At 35.6% G+C, this 20,179-nt stretch overlaps 2 protein-coding genes across 2 annotated transcripts; both read left to right on the forward strand.

Moving 5' to 3' along the window:
- The first annotated feature begins 1,461 nt into the window (after nucleotides 1-1,461).
- On the forward strand, nucleotides 1,462-6,904 carry LOC127875443 (lymphocyte antigen 75-like). The gene is made up of 9 exons (XM_052420505.1): nucleotides 1,462-1,673; nucleotides 2,252-2,394; nucleotides 2,935-3,103; nucleotides 3,667-3,776; nucleotides 4,681-4,800; nucleotides 4,956-5,112; nucleotides 5,678-5,790; nucleotides 6,013-6,138; nucleotides 6,685-6,904. The coding sequence occupies exons 2-9, from the start codon at nucleotides 2,316-2,318 to the stop codon at nucleotides 6,867-6,869; spliced, it is 1,059 nt and encodes a 352-aa protein (XP_052276465.1). The 5' UTR covers nucleotides 1,462-1,673; nucleotides 2,252-2,315; the 3' UTR covers nucleotides 6,870-6,904.
- Nucleotides 6,905-7,630: 726 nt separating this feature from the next.
- LOC127874980 (uncharacterized) lies at nucleotides 7,631-10,209 on the forward strand. Its single transcript, XM_052419704.1, has 3 exons — nucleotides 7,631-7,936; nucleotides 8,864-9,025; nucleotides 9,392-10,209. The coding sequence occupies exons 1-3, from the start codon at nucleotides 7,663-7,665 to the stop codon at nucleotides 9,892-9,894; spliced, it is 939 nt and encodes a 312-aa protein (XP_052275664.1). The 5' UTR covers nucleotides 7,631-7,662; the 3' UTR covers nucleotides 9,895-10,209.
- The last annotated feature ends 9,970 nt before the right edge of the window (nucleotides 10,210-20,179 follow it).

Consider the following 20,179-nt stretch of genomic DNA (forward strand, 5'->3'; position numbering starts at 1 on the left):
GCAAAAAGGGTGTATACTGTCTCGTAACATATTCAATCTTTGTCATTCCGAGTAAACAGATTGATAAGAGCAACAGTTTTAGCACAAACATCGTACAAGTGTCCAACTAGCGATCGGGAGGTCACGGGTTTGATCCCAACTGTGGGATCGTTATTTACTTTTCCCCCATAGATACAAAGTACTAGTTCAATACCCAGCCAACGGACTCGAGAGCGTTTCGAATAAACCTTATTATTTCAAACCAATCGAGCTAAAACAAATAGGTTCAAACTTAAACATCGCACACACTGAACAAAGAATATTAGTTTCTACATTTTCCAGTTAAGCAACTGAGGGCCTGTATGACCTCATGTCATAATAAGCGATTTATTCTTTTCCAATTAACACCATGTTATAACATGGTTTAAGATGGTTTTGGTGTTTTTTTACGTTCACTGACTTATTGGAATGCCGTGTTTTGCATGCAGATCTGGTGAATGGAAAAACAAAAGTGAATTAATTGAATAAGAATCTGTGTATGGGGTCAATGTTTGCCACCAGAAAAGGTCAGTATCTTCGTCAGGAAAGTTCAATGGAGTCGTATTCTGAGAAAACTTGGCTTAATGCTCGTGCGTGAAGTGTCGTCCCAGATTAGCCTGTGCAGTCCGCACAGGCTAATCAGGGACGACACTTTCCGCCTAAACTAGATTTTTGCTAAGAAGAGACTTAATTTAAACGATAAATGTAATAAAAGCGGAAAGTGTCGTCCCTGATTAGCCTGTGCGGACTGAGCAGGCTAATCTGGGACGACACTTTCTGCACACGCATAAAGCCCAATATTCTCATAACAAGACACAATGAATCGATTCCATCGTCAGCTACGTCACTATAGCTTGTAAATGTTCACGTGCCCTCCTCCTGGGGACTCGTCTGATCACAACTTTTACGCCATTTACAAGTAATAATTAACACCTATTAGTGTATTTATATAATCATACATGAGTGATGCCATGGAAAATATTATAATAGCTGATCGAAGACTGATAATAGATGTTTGTTCTTGGAGACTTTGTTGACTCAAATGATGCATCGTTGTTTGAAATAGTTGTACACTGATTTATTTTAACACGGGCTACGGGTGGTGATTTCCGCCGTTTAAGTAATTGTCTACGTATGTCGTATTATTGCTGTTATCGTGAATATTTTATTGTATCTCCATGTTTGAGTTGTTTATATTTGTTTTCATGTATTGATCGTTTTTTGCGGGTACACAGTGTACTATACAAATATAACACCCATTATGACCCACGCGCTAGTGTCGTGCGTCCTCATTTGGAACTGAACCTCAATTTTCCGAATGAACTTGACATAATAAGCGGTACTTGATTGCTTTTATTTAAATTCTTTGATGAATATTTGCAAATGCATTTAGGTTAGAGTGCTGACGAATTATTGTCAATATAAACTATTAAGTGACCTATTGAAAGAATTGAAGTTTAAAACGTTTCCCATTTATTTATAACATGCTGTGCTGTATGTAGATGATCCATTAGGTGAACACTGGCTCAAACTGTACATTACGGTCGCCTTGTTATACTGTGATGAGGTTGGAAAATGCTGTAGTATTTTGCTGAAGACTTGTCAAAGCTACTTGCTTGCTTAAGTGTTTTGGCACCGATATGCTGCATGACCAAGTAAGTAATCTAAATGTAAACTTATAGCAATCCAATAATTTAAATAAGCTTTAATTGCGAATATCTTCATTTTAATTTATATCAATTAATTACTTTCGTTTGTTGTTTCCTTTCTTATTAGAATTATTACATTAGTGTACACTTTAAGATAATATTTTAGACATGTGCGGTGAACACCGTGAATTAGAACGGCACTCTCCGCCTACATTGTAATATTTAATTTTAAATATAATGTGAAGATTTACATCGTAGATCCTTCATAATATATTGTGCATCTGCATGAAACCTTATTTTATATGCATATATGTATATTTGTGTAATTTTTTACAAACATTTGGGCCTTGTTCTGACAAAACTTGGCTTAATGCATGTGCGTAAAGTGTCATCCCAGATTAGCCTGTGTAGTCCGCACAGGCTAATCACGGACGACACTTTCCGCCTAAACTTGATTTTCGGTAAGAAGGGACCTCCTTGAAACTAAAAATACTATAAAAGCGGAAAGTGTAATCCCTTATTAGCCTGTGCAGACTGCACATTCTTATCTGGGACGACACTTTACGCACATGCATTATGCTCAGTTTTCTCAGAACGCGACTCAAAAAGATCGTATTTCAATAACCGGGTGGAAGAAAAAGAACTACCATGAATCAGAGAATGCTGGTCAAGTGTATTGTCATCACTGCACTTGTCAAGTGTCTGCTCAGCCGTGACCCTTACGAAAGTGAGTGAGAAATGTATTGTAGACCGGACTATTTACCAATGCTTTTACTGGGATACTTTATAGTTGTTTTATTGAGCCTAATCTCTTCATTCAGTCTAAAGTCTAAGAATGGATTGTGTGAATACATGCCGCTTTTTAAATATCTTACGATGCGATAAAGTGTGTTGATTTATCGACATGATTAACATGCCTGATTGTCCTTTCAGATTTCAATATGACCAATACCTTTAACCCATTTATGCCTAGCGTCTAGAAAAAAGGGCATTGGCAAACAGCGTAGACCCAGATGAGACGCCGCATGATGCGGCGTCTCATATGGGTCTGCGCTGTTTGCTTCAAGGAATTCATGTAAGAAATATATTAAATATAGAAATAAATATATATAAAATGTACTAGACATCCCTAATTTGGAAATAAATTGATCTAATTTAGAAGGATGGGAGAGACCACTAGGCATAAATGGGTTAATACAATTTTGTTTACGTGTGTATGTGTCCTGGTAGAGTGGTGCTGTAATAGAATGTTTGTTCGGATGTTCAGATCTTCTGACGTATGACACTACATGTCTTGACACGGATACATGCTACACGGTCTCTAGTCAGGAGACCACATACAGCGCCGCCTGGTTGGATTGTCATAACAACGGAGGCTTCCTAGCAATGCCTAAAACACCCATCGAGATGCAATTCATACGCGATAATATCCTTGGGTAAGAAGTCTGAGCTGTACATATGATATCATTTGTAATATTATAAATAGTGAGAATATATGAAACAAAGTATAGCAGCTACGACGCTTTTTATGAATTATTACAAAGGAATAAATAAAGTAGATTTTTTCTTATAGTTTTGTGCAAAGTTGTGAGAAGTGTAAAGGTATCAAACAGCTGTTTACGTTGTTTAAGGATAATTAGTAAAATAGTAACAATATACTTGCGACTGAGAATTAATGTACATGACTGTTTCCGGATATGTGTTTTGATGTAAAAAAGCAGTTACAAAAGGTTCATTTTCTTCGTTTCATCTGTTAATATATCGCGTTTTCATGTTGAAATAGTCATCGCAATATACCAAAAAGAATTACTTATTTGCAACCGATGCAAGCAATTCAATAACTTTTTTAGCGATTAAACAAATAGTTCCATAATATTACGGATTCGTTACGATCGCACTACGGGTGCAAATTTAAAACAAAAACACATAAAAACCATAAATAGCGAAAGATAAAAGCATCACCAGCAACCACATTAAGTTTAGTATTTGTTCATTTTAGTACGGGAAATCACGAACCCGTGTGGATCGGACTGACGGACTTCAGCAAAGAAATGTTTTTCAAATGGAACGACCAGGAAGATCTGTCCACATCTACGTACTGGAAACTAAGTACGTTGTTTAAATGTTTCAGGTTATGAAGTTATTTACAAGTGTTGTCAAGTTCAGTGTATCGTTCTACTGAAACGGTTTATTTTAAATGAATGTCGCCCTTCGCTCATTTTAAGGTGACACACGAACACGACACTTAAATAAAAGCATTATATAGAAACGCTTCAAACGAAGACTTTATGTACATTTAACAATTTGAATGACACATCGTCAATTCAAGTTTAAAGCAAACAAAAATGTTACAACAAAAACCGAGATTTGTTGTTCAGCGTTGTGTTTCATGTCTTTGTCACGTGTTATCGTATATAGCTTTTAAATGGCACATGGTAATCATGGCACATGGTAATCAATGCGGAATCGCACATTTACAACGGCACGCGACATTACATGGGGCTTGTTGACTGTCAACTATAATCGCTTATTTCAATCGCTTAAGATTTAACATAAGATGAAACACAACATACGACCATGAATATCTACGCAGGTAGATAGTGTTTTTCATGAAATAACCTTACATCTACGAACTTTGTTTTATCAACATGTTGATTATTTAAGATATGCTCATGCGTACAATTAACTGTCGTTCTTCTTTGGTCACTGTCGAGTGTCGCCTTTATATCGCTCATTTAATTCTTTTCAAGTTTTCTTTATAAATTAAAATATAAAAAATGGAAGTATGAAAATGGAAATATAAAATAGTTTGCTAAATATTTTATTCTACTCTTCAAACCAAAACTTTACTTCGAATAATAAGTCTCATGTCTGTTTCCGAAATTTTGTTCAATCGCTGTTTTGCACACACAGTTCAATCACATTTGATCAAGTTAATCGTTTGTGTTATCATACCCAACCGACTACTTATTGTAATTTTAGTGTTTATGATGTATGATGCGAAACTCTGCAGATGAGCCTAAGGACAGCAAAGGGAATGACGAAGACTGCGTGGAAATCAAGACAGACGGATTCAATAACGCACAGTGCGAACGTATTGCGAACCGACACATATGCCAGACCTATCCACAAGGTAAACGACAAAACACGCTATTAGGTTCAAAGTCAGCCAGAGAATGTTGACAGTTATCTCGTCAATTATATCAATAATCCATGTATTGCGATGCATGTGAACGTAAGTACGATAAATATAAGGTATAAACTCATGAATCACAAATCTCACCCCAGAGTGTTTAGCTGGTGCCCCGTATATGTTCGGCGATCGCTGCTATCGACTGTATACCGGCGCCTTCACCATGAACGCTATCACGTGTCCGGACAATGGTCTTCTCGCCATGCCGAAATCCAACGACATCAGCATATATCTGGACAGCATCAACCTGTAGTAAGTTGAGCCATACCTTTTTGACAAAATCGACTAAACAGGCCTGGGCCAAGCTGTTTTGGGATGAATTGACAAACAAGATGTTTTTATCGAGTGAAAAATGATGAATGCCTTTGGTAATTTTAGAGAGACATATATAAAAATAAAGAAAGGTAGACACCGGTTTAATCAATAAGTAATAAAATTCGCATTCAAAGCAGGTTCACATATGGCATCCTTGTTTTAAATGAACGACTGCGATATAGTGTGTTTACATTGCCAGGAATGATTGATATAGTGTGTTTACATTGCCAGGAATGAAGTTTTGATAGAAACTGTTATTGATATTAGCCTGGCTGATAGGTTTGGAAGAATCGCAGGTACGCATACTATTAACAGTAGCATTGTTATTTTCACTTAACCTCACTTTCACTTTATTTTTTTATTCACTTGTCACAATCAATAGTGGATGTTTGTTTTGTTGATGGCTGTAATTTTAAAGTCAATAATCTCGCTTCTATTTTATGTGTATGGCAATTACAAATACTTTTTTAAGCCTAAATCATAGTTAATAATATTGTTTTAGTGACGAGTATATATGGATTGGGCTGAATTATACCCATACTCGCGGCTTTGTGTGGGCTGACGGGGGAGATGCAACGGCGAATCTTGCTTATTTTAACAAAAAGTTCGTTGGAGGTACGTATAAGATTAACTTTTGGAACAAAGGGTTGACGGCTAGTTTTGGCATACTATAAACGGGAATATTTTGTCATTAATTTCAAATTGACTTATTAGGCCTTTCTGTATGTTTTTCTTTGTATATTAATTTTCAATTAAATTTATTTTATTATTCTGAAAGTCACGATACATCTCTCCATTAAAAGGTTTATTTCAAAACATTTAACACATTGCTCACAGGTTTACCTAATACGACGAATATCTCGGCGCTCTTTGCCTACTTGACCCCGTCCGGCCGTTGGGACATCGCGTATGAAGGGACAGACAGAACCATGTCATTTATTTGCGAGTTCCGCTTGCAAGCAGGTTGTCATTCTTTCAAACTGACCATTTCGTTGCTGTATTTAAATTTGTCAGAATCAATAGTGGTTGTTTGTTTTGTTGATGGCTGTAATTTTAAAGTCACTAATATTGTTTATATTTTATTTGTTTGTTATACACAACTGAAAGTTCATTTGAGAGGAAACATTTACACGATACAATTGATAAAAATATTTTAAACAAATTACATTCAGTGATAGTCAGCGCTCTCATATTTTTTTATTCATAAACGCATAACAGTAAATTTTAGAAAACAATGTTCAGTTCTTTAGCTTTATCTGCATGTATCTGCAAAATGACATAGATTGCACAAAATGGGTTTGGTTAAATCTATTAAAATGGGTAAAACAATAAGAAAGAAAGTTAGCTAAATAAATTCTCATTCTTACAACGGGATTCCGAACAGATTATGTCCGGTCATGTGCATAAACCACACAATAAACGCCCGTCAAGCATACAATATAATGAAAATACAAAGCTGTAGGGTCAAGTTTGTGTACCACCCTATTGTGTTTCGCAATACTACTACAGATTGTGGCCCGTTGGTCTATAGCTACGGTACTACCGCTGCCCACGACACCAAGGAAGGCGTCACATACTCTGTCACATGTGAGGAGGGTTTCGCGCCCGAAGTTGCAGAGACAAAGTGTATGTCAAACGGTTCGTGGGTTCCACAACCAAAATGTCTCAAAGGTAAAAGCCTCAAGTGTATGTGATGTAAACCTTTAGCCTGGGTCCAAAACTAATACGTTTTTTAAATTGAATCTGAATGATTTTGTTTGCAACGGAGTGTGTGTAAATGATGAATCAGTTGTTATTGAACGAATGTTGAATGTCGATGCAGGCCATTGTAAAAGACAGTTTGAAGAAGCGCAGATTCATGTGTTTAATGCATGTATCGTAAATTCAAAGAAATCAAATATACGGCCACATTATTTCGTTGCACATTGAATAGACTTTACCCTTTACACAACTGTAGAGATAACTTACATTTTTATTGTTTATGCTTTACAAATCGATTTGCGAGTTCCGCTTGCAAGCAGGTTGTCATTCTTTCAAACTGACCATTTCGTTGCTGTATTTAAATTTGTCAGAATCAATAGTGGATGTTTGTTTTGTTGATGGCTGTAATTTTAAAGTCACTAATCTCGTTTATATTTTATTTGTTTGTTATACACAACTGAAAGTTCATTTGAGAGGAAACATTTACACGATACAATTGACAAAAATATTTTAAACAAATAACATCCACTGATATTCAGCGCTCTCGTATTTTTTATTCGTAAATGCATAACAGTAAATATTAGAAAACAATGTTCAGCTCTTTGGCTTTATCTGCACATTATACGATATACCCATCCACTAAAACTGTATCTGCAAAATGACATACATTGCACAACATGGGTTTGGTTAAATCTATTAGAATGGATAAAATAATAGGCAAGAAAGTTAGCTAAATAAAGACTCATTCATACAACGGGATTCCAAACCGATAGGTTATGTCCGGCCATGTGTATAAACCACACAATAAACGCCCATCAAGCAAACAATTTAATGAAAATACAAAGCTGTAGGGTCAAGTTTGTGTACCACCCTATTGTGTTTCGCAATACTACTACAAATTGTGGCCCGTTGGTCTATAGCTACGGTACTACCGCTGCCAACGACACCAAGGAAGGCGTCACATACTCTGTCACATGTGAGGAGGGTTTTGCGCCCGAAGTTGCAGAGACAATGTGTATGTCAAACGGATCGTGGGTTCCACAACCAAAATGTCTGATAGGTAAAAGCCTCAATTGTATGTGATGTAAACCTTTAGCCTGGGTCCAAAACTAATACGTTTTTTAAATTGAATCTGAATGATTTTGTTTGCAACGGAGTGTGTGTAAATGATGAATCAGTTGTTATTGAACGAATGTTGAATGTCGATGCAGGCCATTGTAAAAGACAGTTTGAAGAAGCGCAGATTCATGTGTTTAATGCATGTATCGTAAATTCAAAGAAATCAAATATACGGCCACATTATTTCGTTGCACATTGAATAGACTTTACCCTTTACACAACTGTAGAGATAACTTACATTTTTATTGTTTATGCTTTACAAATCGATTTGCGAGTACCGCGTGAAATCAGGTTATCATTCTTTCAAACTGACTATTTCGTTGCTGTATTTAAATTTGTCAGAATCAAAAGTGGTTGTTTGCTTTGTTGATGGCTGTAATTTTAAAGTCACTAATCTCGTTTATATTTTATTTGTTTGTTATACACAACTGAAAGTTCATTTGAGAGGAAACATTTACACGATACAATTGACAGATATATTTTAAACAAATAACATCAAGTGATATTCAGCGCTCTCATATTTTTATTCGTAAGTGCATAACAGTAAATATTAGAAAACAATGTTCAGCTCTTTGGCTTTATCTGCACGTTATACGATATACCCATCCACTAAAACTGTATCTGCAAAATGACATACATTGCACAACATGGATTTGGTTAAATCTATTAGAATGGATAAAATAATAGGCAAGAAAGTTAGCTAAATGAAGACTCATTCATACAACGGGATTCCAAACCGATAGGTTATGTCCGGCCATGTGTATAAACCACACAATAAACGCCCATCAAGCAAACAATTTAATGAAAATACAAAGCTGTAGGGTCAAGTTTGTGTACCACCCTATTGTGTTTCGCAATACTACTACAGATTGTGGCTCGTTGGTCTACAGCTACGGTACTACCGCTGCCAACGACACCAAGAAAGGCGTCACATACTCGGTCACATGTGAGGAGGGTTTCGCGCCCGAAGTTGCAGAGACAATGTGTATGTCAAACGGATCGTGGGTTCCACAACCAAAATGTCTGATAGGTAAAAGCCTCAAGTGTATGTGATGTAAACCTTTAGCCTGGGTCCATAAACTGATACGTTTTTTTTGTATTGAATCTGAATGATTTTTTTTGTCAACGGAGTGTGTGTAAATGATAAATAAGTTGTTATTGAACGAATGCTCAATGTCGTTGCAGGCCATTGTAAAAGACAGTTTGAAGAAGCGCAGATTCATGTGTAAAATGCATGTTTCGTAAATTCGAAAAAAATAAATTATACCGCCATATTATTTCGTTGCACATTGAATGTGCCTTCCCCTTCACACAACGGTAGAAATAACTTAGAACATTTATTGTGTATGCTTTACAAATCGATGTAGCAAAATGAATATTCATACTTTGTTCCTAGCCGATGGTTACTGTCTTGACACGTGCGTAAATTACACCGTGGATGACCGTCAACTCGACGCCCTCGTGCAGAATTTGACGTTGGATAGAGGCAACCTTTCGTCGATGCGTAGGCAAATGAGCTCGGCCGAAGACAACAGATTTCTTTCCAAGTTCATTGGCCTTTCCGGCGTTGCAATAATTTGTAGCTTCTGTGGGGTGTTTGTATGCTTGGATCTGACCCGCCTGTTGTGTTCCAAGTCAAGCACCCGGGTAAAACCGGAGGACAAATCGGGTGTATCAGGCGTAGCGATCATTTGCGGCTGCTGTGGAGCGTTCGTCTGCCTTGACAAGGACCGCCTTTGGTACAAGTCGAGCAATCGAATGACGCCAAAGGGTCGAAGTGGCGATTCCGGCGTAGCGACCATTTGCGGCTACTGTGGCGCGTTTGTCAATTTCGATCAGACCCGCGTTTTGGGTCCCAAGACGAGCACCCGGGTAACGCCGCATGACCAGAGAGATTAGTGTGTACCTCCATACGCCAATTGCAAGAATCCGATGCCTTTTGATATCTTGAGTGCGGATCATACATTGGTTTAACTATTGATGATGGACATTAGACTGAGTGTGCAAGCGAAATATAGTGAACAACAAAAACATGGTTATGTAGGCATGTATTTGTTAACTATATAGACTATTCTTTCAATCAATTTCTGTCAAATCGTCTGGAGTCCAAGTCATTTCTTTCGCGAAACTGTATGCATTTATGTAATAACTAAAATCAATTATCATCGGTATATTTAAATTTATAAGAACTTCGAACATTATTTAAAATTGACTTATTATACGAACGATGTGAAACGTGTAAAATTTATTGTACACAATTAAAGATACATATTTGTTTAAATTAAATGGGCCTTTTTTGAAGTTTGTCATTAAATGCTTTATATTGATACATTTAAACATTAGATCTAAAAAGCTCCAGTAAAAAATCAAGAATAAAATTTAAAAAAATGAAAAAAGGTAACCCTCAGCAGGACTCGAACTACTGACCCCTGGAGTCCTGGAGTAAAAAGGCTGCGCATTAGACCACTCGGCCATCCTTCCTTATCGTAATCGTATATCAGAGTTTATTTACAGGTCCTACCGGCCTCTTCACGAGGTCTTTGTGGTCCGACCTGCCCATCCTTCCTTATGCATTTAGAGAAGTATTTTATACTTCATATAAGCAATCCGCGTAGTTTCACAAAATCTAACGACAACAACAGAACTCTCCAAATAATTCAATCGTTTCGCGTTGCAACGCTTAATAATTTTCAGGTTTATAAATAGTCAAAAGATGCATATAAAGGCTATTTTAGAGAATGGTAAATGTTCAGTATTACGGTCTCCTCACAAATATCATAACTAAAACGAAAATTAGCGAATATGAAACATTTTTTTTCAATTTTGTCAATTTAACTGGCAATACATAATTGTTTATTGCAAGCGAATGTATAATGATTCCCTGCCGTATTCGACCAGCCTGCTAGACCGCTGAGATCACGAATAAATGAGTCGCGTTCTGAGAAAACTGGGCTTAATGCTTGTGCGTAAAGTGTCGTCCCAAATTAGCCTGTGCATTTCGCACAGGCTAATCAGGGACGATACTTTCCGCTCTTATGACATTTTTCGTTTAAATGGAGTCTCTTCCTAACACAAATCCAATTTAGGCAAAAAGTGTCGTCCCTGATTAGCTTGTGCGGACTGCACAGGGTATTCTGGGACGACACTTTTCGCACTTGCATTATGCCCAGTTTTCTCAGAACGCGTCTCAAATGCTAAGTTTCTTTTCGTATTGATCGGACTATTATGTTAACAGACACAATGCACACTGGGTAAAACCAACACATTTAAAATGGTATATTCTACACCGCTTTACTAAATACAATTCAATTGTTATAAAAGTAAAAGGGGAGTGTATGTTTTTATATTGTAATCCCTAGCAATAAAGGGCGATGCAGTTGGACCTATTACACATCTTACATATGAACACCTAAACGCACGATTCCTTTCCGTGTTGCTAGGCGTTAGAGAACAAGCCACGTGTCAGACGTCGCTTCCTTTGGTGATCGAATCGTCAACATCCCGGTCCCTATGAAAACCACCTTATTACTAGGCAACGGATATATTTATAATTTCCACTTTGCTTGTCAATAAAAACTGAGTATTCAAACAATGTATCTTTATACTTCAGTTTGTTTTTTACAATTTTTCATATTTTACAGACAAAAACACGAGTTAACGTGAACGAATCATTGTGGATATTGCTTTTGGCGAAACCGTGAAGAAACGTTCGAGAGTATTCGTAGCAACATTGGTATTTATTTTGTTTAAAGGAAGTCTCTTCCACACGAAAATCCAGTTAAGGCAGAAAGTGTCGTCCCTGATTAGCCTGTGCGAACTGCACAGGCTAATCTGGAACGACATTTACGCACATTAAGGCCAGTTTTCTCAGAACGCGACTCGTATAAACACTTGCATAATAGTCAGCCAACACACTGATATGCTTCCTCAATGTAAACCGAAATTCAAGGCTTTGAGGTCCACTGTTTAATCTATTTGTATTTTTTTAAATTCAACTCTGATCTGTTTTATGTTATATAATTTTAAACATAGCACGAACTTCTACTTATTATATAATTTATTATTTAATTGCATGTTTTATCACGTTATTGTATATATAATAGCAATAAAGGAACAAATACATTTCGGTACTACTGATTTAAACAAACTATTAAATTTATTTATAAAAAAACGTGTGTCACAAAATTGTGCAAATTATGTACAAAATAATTATGATTTATTAATGAATGCTTCAAATAATATCCCAATTTGAGTTTCGATGTATTAATAAGTACACACACGTATTGGCTTTGCGCTGTTTACATAATACTTCTTTTTCACAAGAGCATGACACCAAACATTATGTTGATTTGTCGACTAAGATCATGTCGACCAAATATTTTTTCGGGAAAAGCCGGAAACATTTACGTCGAGACTTTAACTTAATGTCGATATGGCGAGTAAAATTAAGAGGGAAAAACCTACATTACTATGCTTTCATACCGTGTTATTTGACTGTTAGTCGGTATAAACTAATCCGGCATGACCATATTATTGGGGTGTACCATGTACGCTTCTGTATGTGTCCTTCTTAATTTTTCTTTATACGCGAAAGCCTGTGACTTCTCTTTAACTAATCGAGTAAATACACTTCCTGCGTTCCAAGTGTTCAGTAAGATTGACATTTACAAGTGCTCTCGAATTTAAACATATCTACGGAAACGTATATGGTACACCCCAATAATGTGGTCATGCCGGAATAATTAATACCGACTTACTGTGAAATAACATGGTATGTCGACTTAGTTTTGTAGCTTTTTCACCTTAATTTTACTCGTCATAACGACATTAAGTTGAAGTCTCAACTTAAATGTTTCCGGCTTTTCCAGAAAATATATTTGGGCGACTTGATCTAAGTCGATAAATCTACATAATTTTTGACGTCATGCTCTTGTGAAAATGACTTGCCATCATAGTTTTAGTCGACACGATGAGTTAATGTTTAAGCCATGACACCTTTTTCATATCATGTCGTCATAGAATTGTGACATCATCACATTATTGCAACATTGGTTCATGATTTCCGGCGTCGAACAGATGTTTAGTTTCTGGTATATTCTTTTGAAACACGCAAGGCCTCAGACAGTCCATTTTTACATCAGGAATGCTTGGTATAAAGGTAAAAATAACATATGCAAACAATAAATATTAATGTGTTCGTTGGATTTTATGGGCATTAAGAGAGCTTAAATCTCGATTGATTCGTTTAGATATTTCTCTTTAACTAATACATGCAAAACGTGTGTTTAACGACTCACAACTTTTTTTATATTGCAGATTTGAGTCTTAGTGGCACTGAGGTTTTTCATTTCGGCTTCCTTGCGAATTTGAAACCATTGATCGTATTCAAGAGAGATACTTTGTAAAGAAACCGCAGTTTGGGTGTAAAGATGATTTCATACCCGTCCTAGAACATGTGTGTGAAATACAGCGGGAGCATCTGCCGGTTCCTGAATCGATTGAAAGTGCGACTTCTTTGTTCTTGGCCTTCACTGAAATATTGGATGGTTACTAATTACATATGCACAAATATATGCTTAAAAATTGGTTATAATTTGCAAATTTAATTGTTAAGTTAGTTTAGTTCAAGAAAGTTTCGTTTCGAGTTTTATTTACAATGTTTCGATAAGCAACACAAATTGATATTCTTGTTGTTGGAATTGATCTTGAAGTAGTTAAAGTGGTTATTTTGTTTGCTAAAATAAATTCACTCATATTGTTGTACACATTTACAGACATTGCAAACTTGGCAAAACAGATTCACAATGTTCTTCATTTCATTGTTAGATTGCAAAAGAATGAATGAAACGTTACTAATTCTTTGAAAACATGGCGGTCATTTAGTTATGAAATCCTCGTAAATTGTGGAATGTTCCTTTTAAAATATGGTTCTTTTAAAAGATTTATAAACATTTTATTTCAAACTTCAATATATTAAACAAAACGACTATTGTAAATCTTATATTTAATATTAACACTGTCGCAAATATATGATATGTTTATTTTGTATTTTCTTACTTGATTTTCTGTTCCTGTAACTCCGGTGTATATAGTACATGTTTGAAATAGAGGTTCATACTGCATTTAGATTTTTTTTTAATGGTCAAATAATTCGTTTTTGAGGAAATGGAAAATTATTCAAATGTGACACAAAATTGGGTTATTTGTAGATCAAATTTAGGGCTAGTTAATGTGATCGGTCTTTCTTCATTGTCCGTCAAAATTTGCACTAAAGCGAAATCACCTACTCAGCTGTGTCAATAATACCCAAACATGAACAGTCTTCAAAGCTAGTAAGGTTGTAGTTTGCTTTTATTTACATATTATGTCCACATCGCACATTACTTATCAAAATATTTTAAACAATTTGAAATATTTGTTTACGAGCCGGTATAATTTTATATGAGTTGTGATACACGTACCCTTTGACTAGATCGGTCTATGGTCTGACCCTATATATATATATATATATATATATATATATATATATATATATATTATCAAGTGGATTTTTGAAAGCAGTCATTATTGTAAAACGACAAAAATGTACGTCGAATATTTAAGTAACGATGGACTTTAATAACATTTTATTTTTCTTGCGCTTTATTATTACATAATTACAATTGCCCTATGTTTCACATATTTTGCATTATTTTGATTGGCTATAGTATATCATTTGACTGGGTTTTAATATTCAATCAAGCGAGTTGCCTCCACGAAGCGCACGAGGAAATCGAGCGTGGGACTACTTGGTTTAATTATGCCATGTGCGACATGCACACAGTCAAAACTGCGTATTGTAAAAAGGGGCGCCTACTAAATCATGCACGAATAAATCCCAAATTATATTGTATTTTAGCCAAACCATTGAAAACATAGGCAGAAAGATAATCGTAATTGCATGTATATAGGTCGCCGTGGTGTAATGGATATCCCTTTTTCAGTGTTTCTAGTGTGTAATATTTAATAATACTCTAACATTATCTACTACAGTAGTGTAGGTTCCAGCTGGTGTCAACGGATTTATGAACAAAAATAAATAAATAAGGACTTACAACGCACATGAAGAAAGTGGTTTATAAGGTTAAATCATGTGATTATTTACTCTTTTTGAAAGATTTCATTAGAACTGGTTCATGTATCACTGAAGTATATTATAGTTTAGTTCTGCATATTGTTCCAAACTTAATATAGAATGCTAATATGAGGAATTATCATTTGAAATTACTCTAACCACTTCTGACTATTTCAGAAAGTGATATGTCCTTAAACAACAAAAACAAGTAACACAAATAAGAGGGCTAAGAGGCACTGGGTCGCTCACCTGAGGGAATGAGATGAAATTAAAGACGAGTTAAACTCGTGTGCAAATAATTCAGAACATTTATATGACAAAGGCTGACTTCAAGTCGAGGTTATGATCTTCCAAAGTATTTAATTTAAGCAAATATAGAAAATTACCCGACCTGGTTTTAATACTGATTGACAAGAACCATTTTACAATACAAAAGTATCAAGGAAACATACGCTTTGACCAAAGTTCACGAAGACTGGGATAAAAATGCAACTTCTAGAGTTTTTACATGTTTACATTATAAACGAAAAGAGAAAATTGTTCCACCCCATGGCGGCCATTTTTGCTCCACCTATCAGTACCAATTTCGAACTTGTCTGAATAAATCAATGATACCAATTTTCTGACTAAGTTTCATAATGAAGACAATCCGCTTCCGGTTTTGAGTGAGCATCAATTTAAAATGTAATTCTAAAAACTAAAAAAAAACGCGTGTGAGGCACACACATAACATTTGTGAGTGATGTGAAGTTAATTGAACAGGATGTGACATGTAAAAATATAAAACGAGGTTTGTGACTTTGAGAAGGCCTTTCCTCAAGCCTGTATTTTTCTATTGACGGGTGGGGTGTGAGAAAGACCCTGGATATTGACATATTATGTGTATACACACATAAGGTCATTGTCATTGTCATTGTCTGGCGCCTCCGTGACGCATCAATAAACATGTTAATAGTTCACCGTGACAGTAGCTAAAGTGAACAAGAGTGTTTAAGGGTTTATTGTGAATACTGTCCCGTTAATCCCGTGTTAGTTGTGAAATCAGAAAAACGCCAGCATTCATCTACTGCGAGCGAGTTAACAGACAATAGCTCATTAGACTCGTCTATATTCGAAAGTTTAAAGGGGCATAAGTCCAAGAAAGACTCGAAAAAGAAAAAAATTGAACAGAAAAGTCCCAAGCAACAATCTATGGAATTTTATCAATTCGCTCAATAGAATCGCGGCTCGAAGAGATTAGTTCCAAGTTGTCTACAGTCCTTACAAAAGATGACACAGTCATTATTCGTACCATGATTAAGGAAACGTTCGATGAAGTCAAAGATAAATTTTTGAGCTCAGTCGTCAAAAGGTTGGAAATCATTGAATGCAACATATTCGACCAGACAAAGGAAATTGAATCGTTACATTGTCAAATAACCAGCAAAGACAAAGAGCTACAAGACCTGAAAACAAAGCTGAATGACTCAGAAAAGCGTACTGCAGAAATTTTAAATGAGCACGAGCAGTATAGCCGTAGAAACAATTTGCGAATTACGGGTCTACAAGGAGACGAATAATTTCAGTCCTCAATAGCGTTGACTGAACAGGTGTCGTCCCTTTTAAGTTCCAAACTTGGTCTGCGCGTTGAAAAGGAGGATATAGACATAGCGCATAGGGTAGGGAAATATCACCGAGAGAAGATCCGACCAGTCATCGTAAGGTTCATACGGCGCCAAACAAAATCGGATGTAATGCGAAATGAAAAGCTACTCAAAGGCTCCGGTATTTTCTTGAATGAAAACCTGACAAAATTGAACGCTGAAGTTCTAGCGTCCGTTAGACTCATGGACCCCGAGACGGTGGAGCGAGCGTGGTCGTTCGATGGGAAGCTGTACGCACGCTTCAGAGGTAAAGAGCTCTCTGAGATAATCGATTACGAACATTTTCAGACGTGGCTCAACAAACCATGGCCGAAGGCGGTAGCTTCACTATCGTACGCCAGCAGGGTTTCAGCTAGCACAAATTGACGCCGGTAACATAGGGCTTCCCGTGTTAGAATTGACGGTGTTTTTTTTCTTTGTTATATCATATCATCAACAGTCTATATTCACGTATTTGTAATACGTGTGCAAACCAGTTTAATCATGTCATTGTAACTAGACCACCCTAATATCTGTGTTGTGTGTTTTTTATCCTGTTGTTCTCTTGGTTTTTTATTGTTTGTAATTTCCTAACTTAAGTACTTTTTTTCTCTCTCTAATTCAATAAAGTTACGTACTTTTTTAAGCATATCATACTTATATAATCGATCTTAATCTATGTCTATTGTTATAAGACACAATCGCATACGGTGTAAGTTCACACACGCAACGTACGCACGCATGTACAAACACACACACACACGCTTGCGCGAGCACGCACACACACACACACACCCATCCACACGCACACATGCAAGTAGTAGTAATATATACTTTTATATTTGCTCATTTAGAGGCCTAGATATACTAATGGGGAATATAGCGTGATAAAACAATTACCCATAATATGCCATTGTACAATATTATATTTGTAAAACATTAGTCGTTTGTTTATGTATGCATATTAGTATGGACCGAGTAGTGTTGTAGCTTCGTTAAGGCGACAGGTGCCATGGTGTTGTTTTTCTTGTTGTTATTATTGTTAAATGATACAGCCCCCTTTTTTGGTTACATTGTAAATCGAGTACTAACGACTCGAAACACATAGGCTGTAAATATTTTACAAACACACACTTTACACATACGCACGCGCACTCACACGCCAACGCACATGCACAGATGCACACACACACACATGCAAGAAGTAGAATATATTACTTTTTCAACATTTAGAGCATATACGTTTACTCTATTGCAGTTTTTCAGGGTCTTTGTTTGGACTGAATCGCCTTGTAGCTAGCTTCTTTAGTTTAGTTTCTGTTTTTCAATAATTTTGAGAACATCTTACATCTGATGATTACTTATGAATAATTACAATATATTATTCTTAGTGAGTTTTTCCTTACATGTACCTTGTTGTATCCACTTTCAAGTTTAATAAAACTGAAACCAAGGTACAAAGATTAAAATAACACTTTTTCTCCCCAAGATATTCTTCTTCATCGGAGAAGAGTACATAAGTAGGAATAAAAGGGTATGATCTTCCTTTATAACACATTTACTTTTTTAAAATGCTTGTTCAATTATATAAAATTATTATTTCTCCTATTGTACATTTTTGGTAATGCTTCCTTTTTTGATTTCGCGGGAAGCGTTCTCAATTTTTCGTTTTTGACCATGTAGAGGAAAGTCTTTGCTACTGACAATTTATAAAAAAAAATCATATTATAATCCCATCTAAATGTATAATATATTTTTTAAACTTTATTTATACAAATATTGTTACCTGGTAAATATAAAATCCGATACAACAGGCTAGACTGGATCTATTTTTAATCACTTCAGATTTCTTTCAACACTTTAAAACCACTGGAATTGAGCCATGTTTACAATCGGACCACTCGATAATTACTTTAAACTTAAAGTAACTTTCCTCATAAACCAGGTCTATGGAAACATAATAGTTCTTTACTGTCAGACATTATGTATGTACAGGAAATCAACAAAAAAATTAAGGATATTAAACTTCAATACGCACTACCCATTTATAATTATCAAAATATAAACGATATTCCCGACAGTGAATTACAGTTTACGATAAGTGATCAACTTTTTCTAAAAACCCTGCTTATCGAATTAAGGGGAAAATCTATTTCATATGGGTCTTATAAAAAAGAGAAACAAAACATATAGAAAGCAAATTATTAACAAGAATTAAAGAGTTGAAAGAAAACTTCCTAGATGAAAACTCTGAAGAACTTGAACATTTGAAAACTGAAATAAAAAATATTCAGAGCACACATTTAAAAGGATACATGCTAAGATCTAAATTTCAGTGGACTTTACACGGTGAAAAGCCATCTAGATATGTTTGTAGCCTTGAAAAAATAATGCAATAACAACATCAATATATAAACTAAAAATGAAGATGATAGTAAAATAACTGACCGAACCGGTCTCCTTAATTCAATAGCATCGTATTATCAGTCTCTTTATAAACAAAATAATGATTGCAGCAGTGAAGACTTAAAATTAAGCCAGAGTGAGTCCATTTTAATCGAAGGTATTATAACTTTAGAGTAAGCTTCAACTGTTTTAAAAAAGATGTCAAATAATAAAAGCCCAGACAGTTCTGGCTTCAGTGCAGAATTTTATCAAATGTTTTGGAAAAAAATGGTACTTTTATTGTCAGATCCTTAAATGAAGCTTATAAGTGTGGTCATTTATCTATAACACATACTCAAGGTATCATAACCTGTATTCCAAAGGGTGAAAAATCTTGGCTTTATATAAAAAAAATGCGTCGAATTACTCTCTTAAAGACTGTTTATAAAATTGCCTCTGGAGTAATAGCTAACAGATTTAAATTATTTATTGGCAAGTTAATTCATAACGACCAGACGGGTTTTATTAAGGGGAGATAAATAGGGGAAAATACTAGGTTAATTTATGACATTATGCATTATACTGAAGATAACGAGATCCCAGGCTTACTTCTCCTAATTGATTTTGAAAAGGCGTACGATTCATTGGCCTGGTCCTTTGTACAAAGTACACCCTATTGAAAGGGGCTGCAGGCAAGGAAATCCCCTCTCATGTTACATTTTTATCCTCTGTGCCGAAGTTTTGTCATTTGTATTGGGATATAACAATAATATAAAAGGTATAACCATTCAGGGAACTGAACATAAATTGTCCCAGTTTGCTGATGATACTACTATTTTATAAGACGGTACCGAACAATCCCTAAATGAGACACTTACTGTTATACATAATTTTGCATATATTTCAGGCCTTAATGATAATTTTGATAAAACAAATGTTGTATGGATTGGCAAGAACAAATATAGATCATATACCATAAAAACCAAATGGAAGCTAAATTGGATGCAACAAAGCTTTAAAATGCTTGGAATACATTTCCATGTAGACCTGTCAAAAATGTTAA

Source organism: Dreissena polymorpha, chromosome 3 (assembly GCF_020536995.1).
Source record: "Dreissena polymorpha isolate Duluth1 chromosome 3, UMN_Dpol_1.0, whole genome shotgun sequence".
NCBI classification, from domain to species: Eukaryota; Metazoa; Mollusca; class Bivalvia; order Myida; family Dreissenidae; genus Dreissena; species Dreissena polymorpha.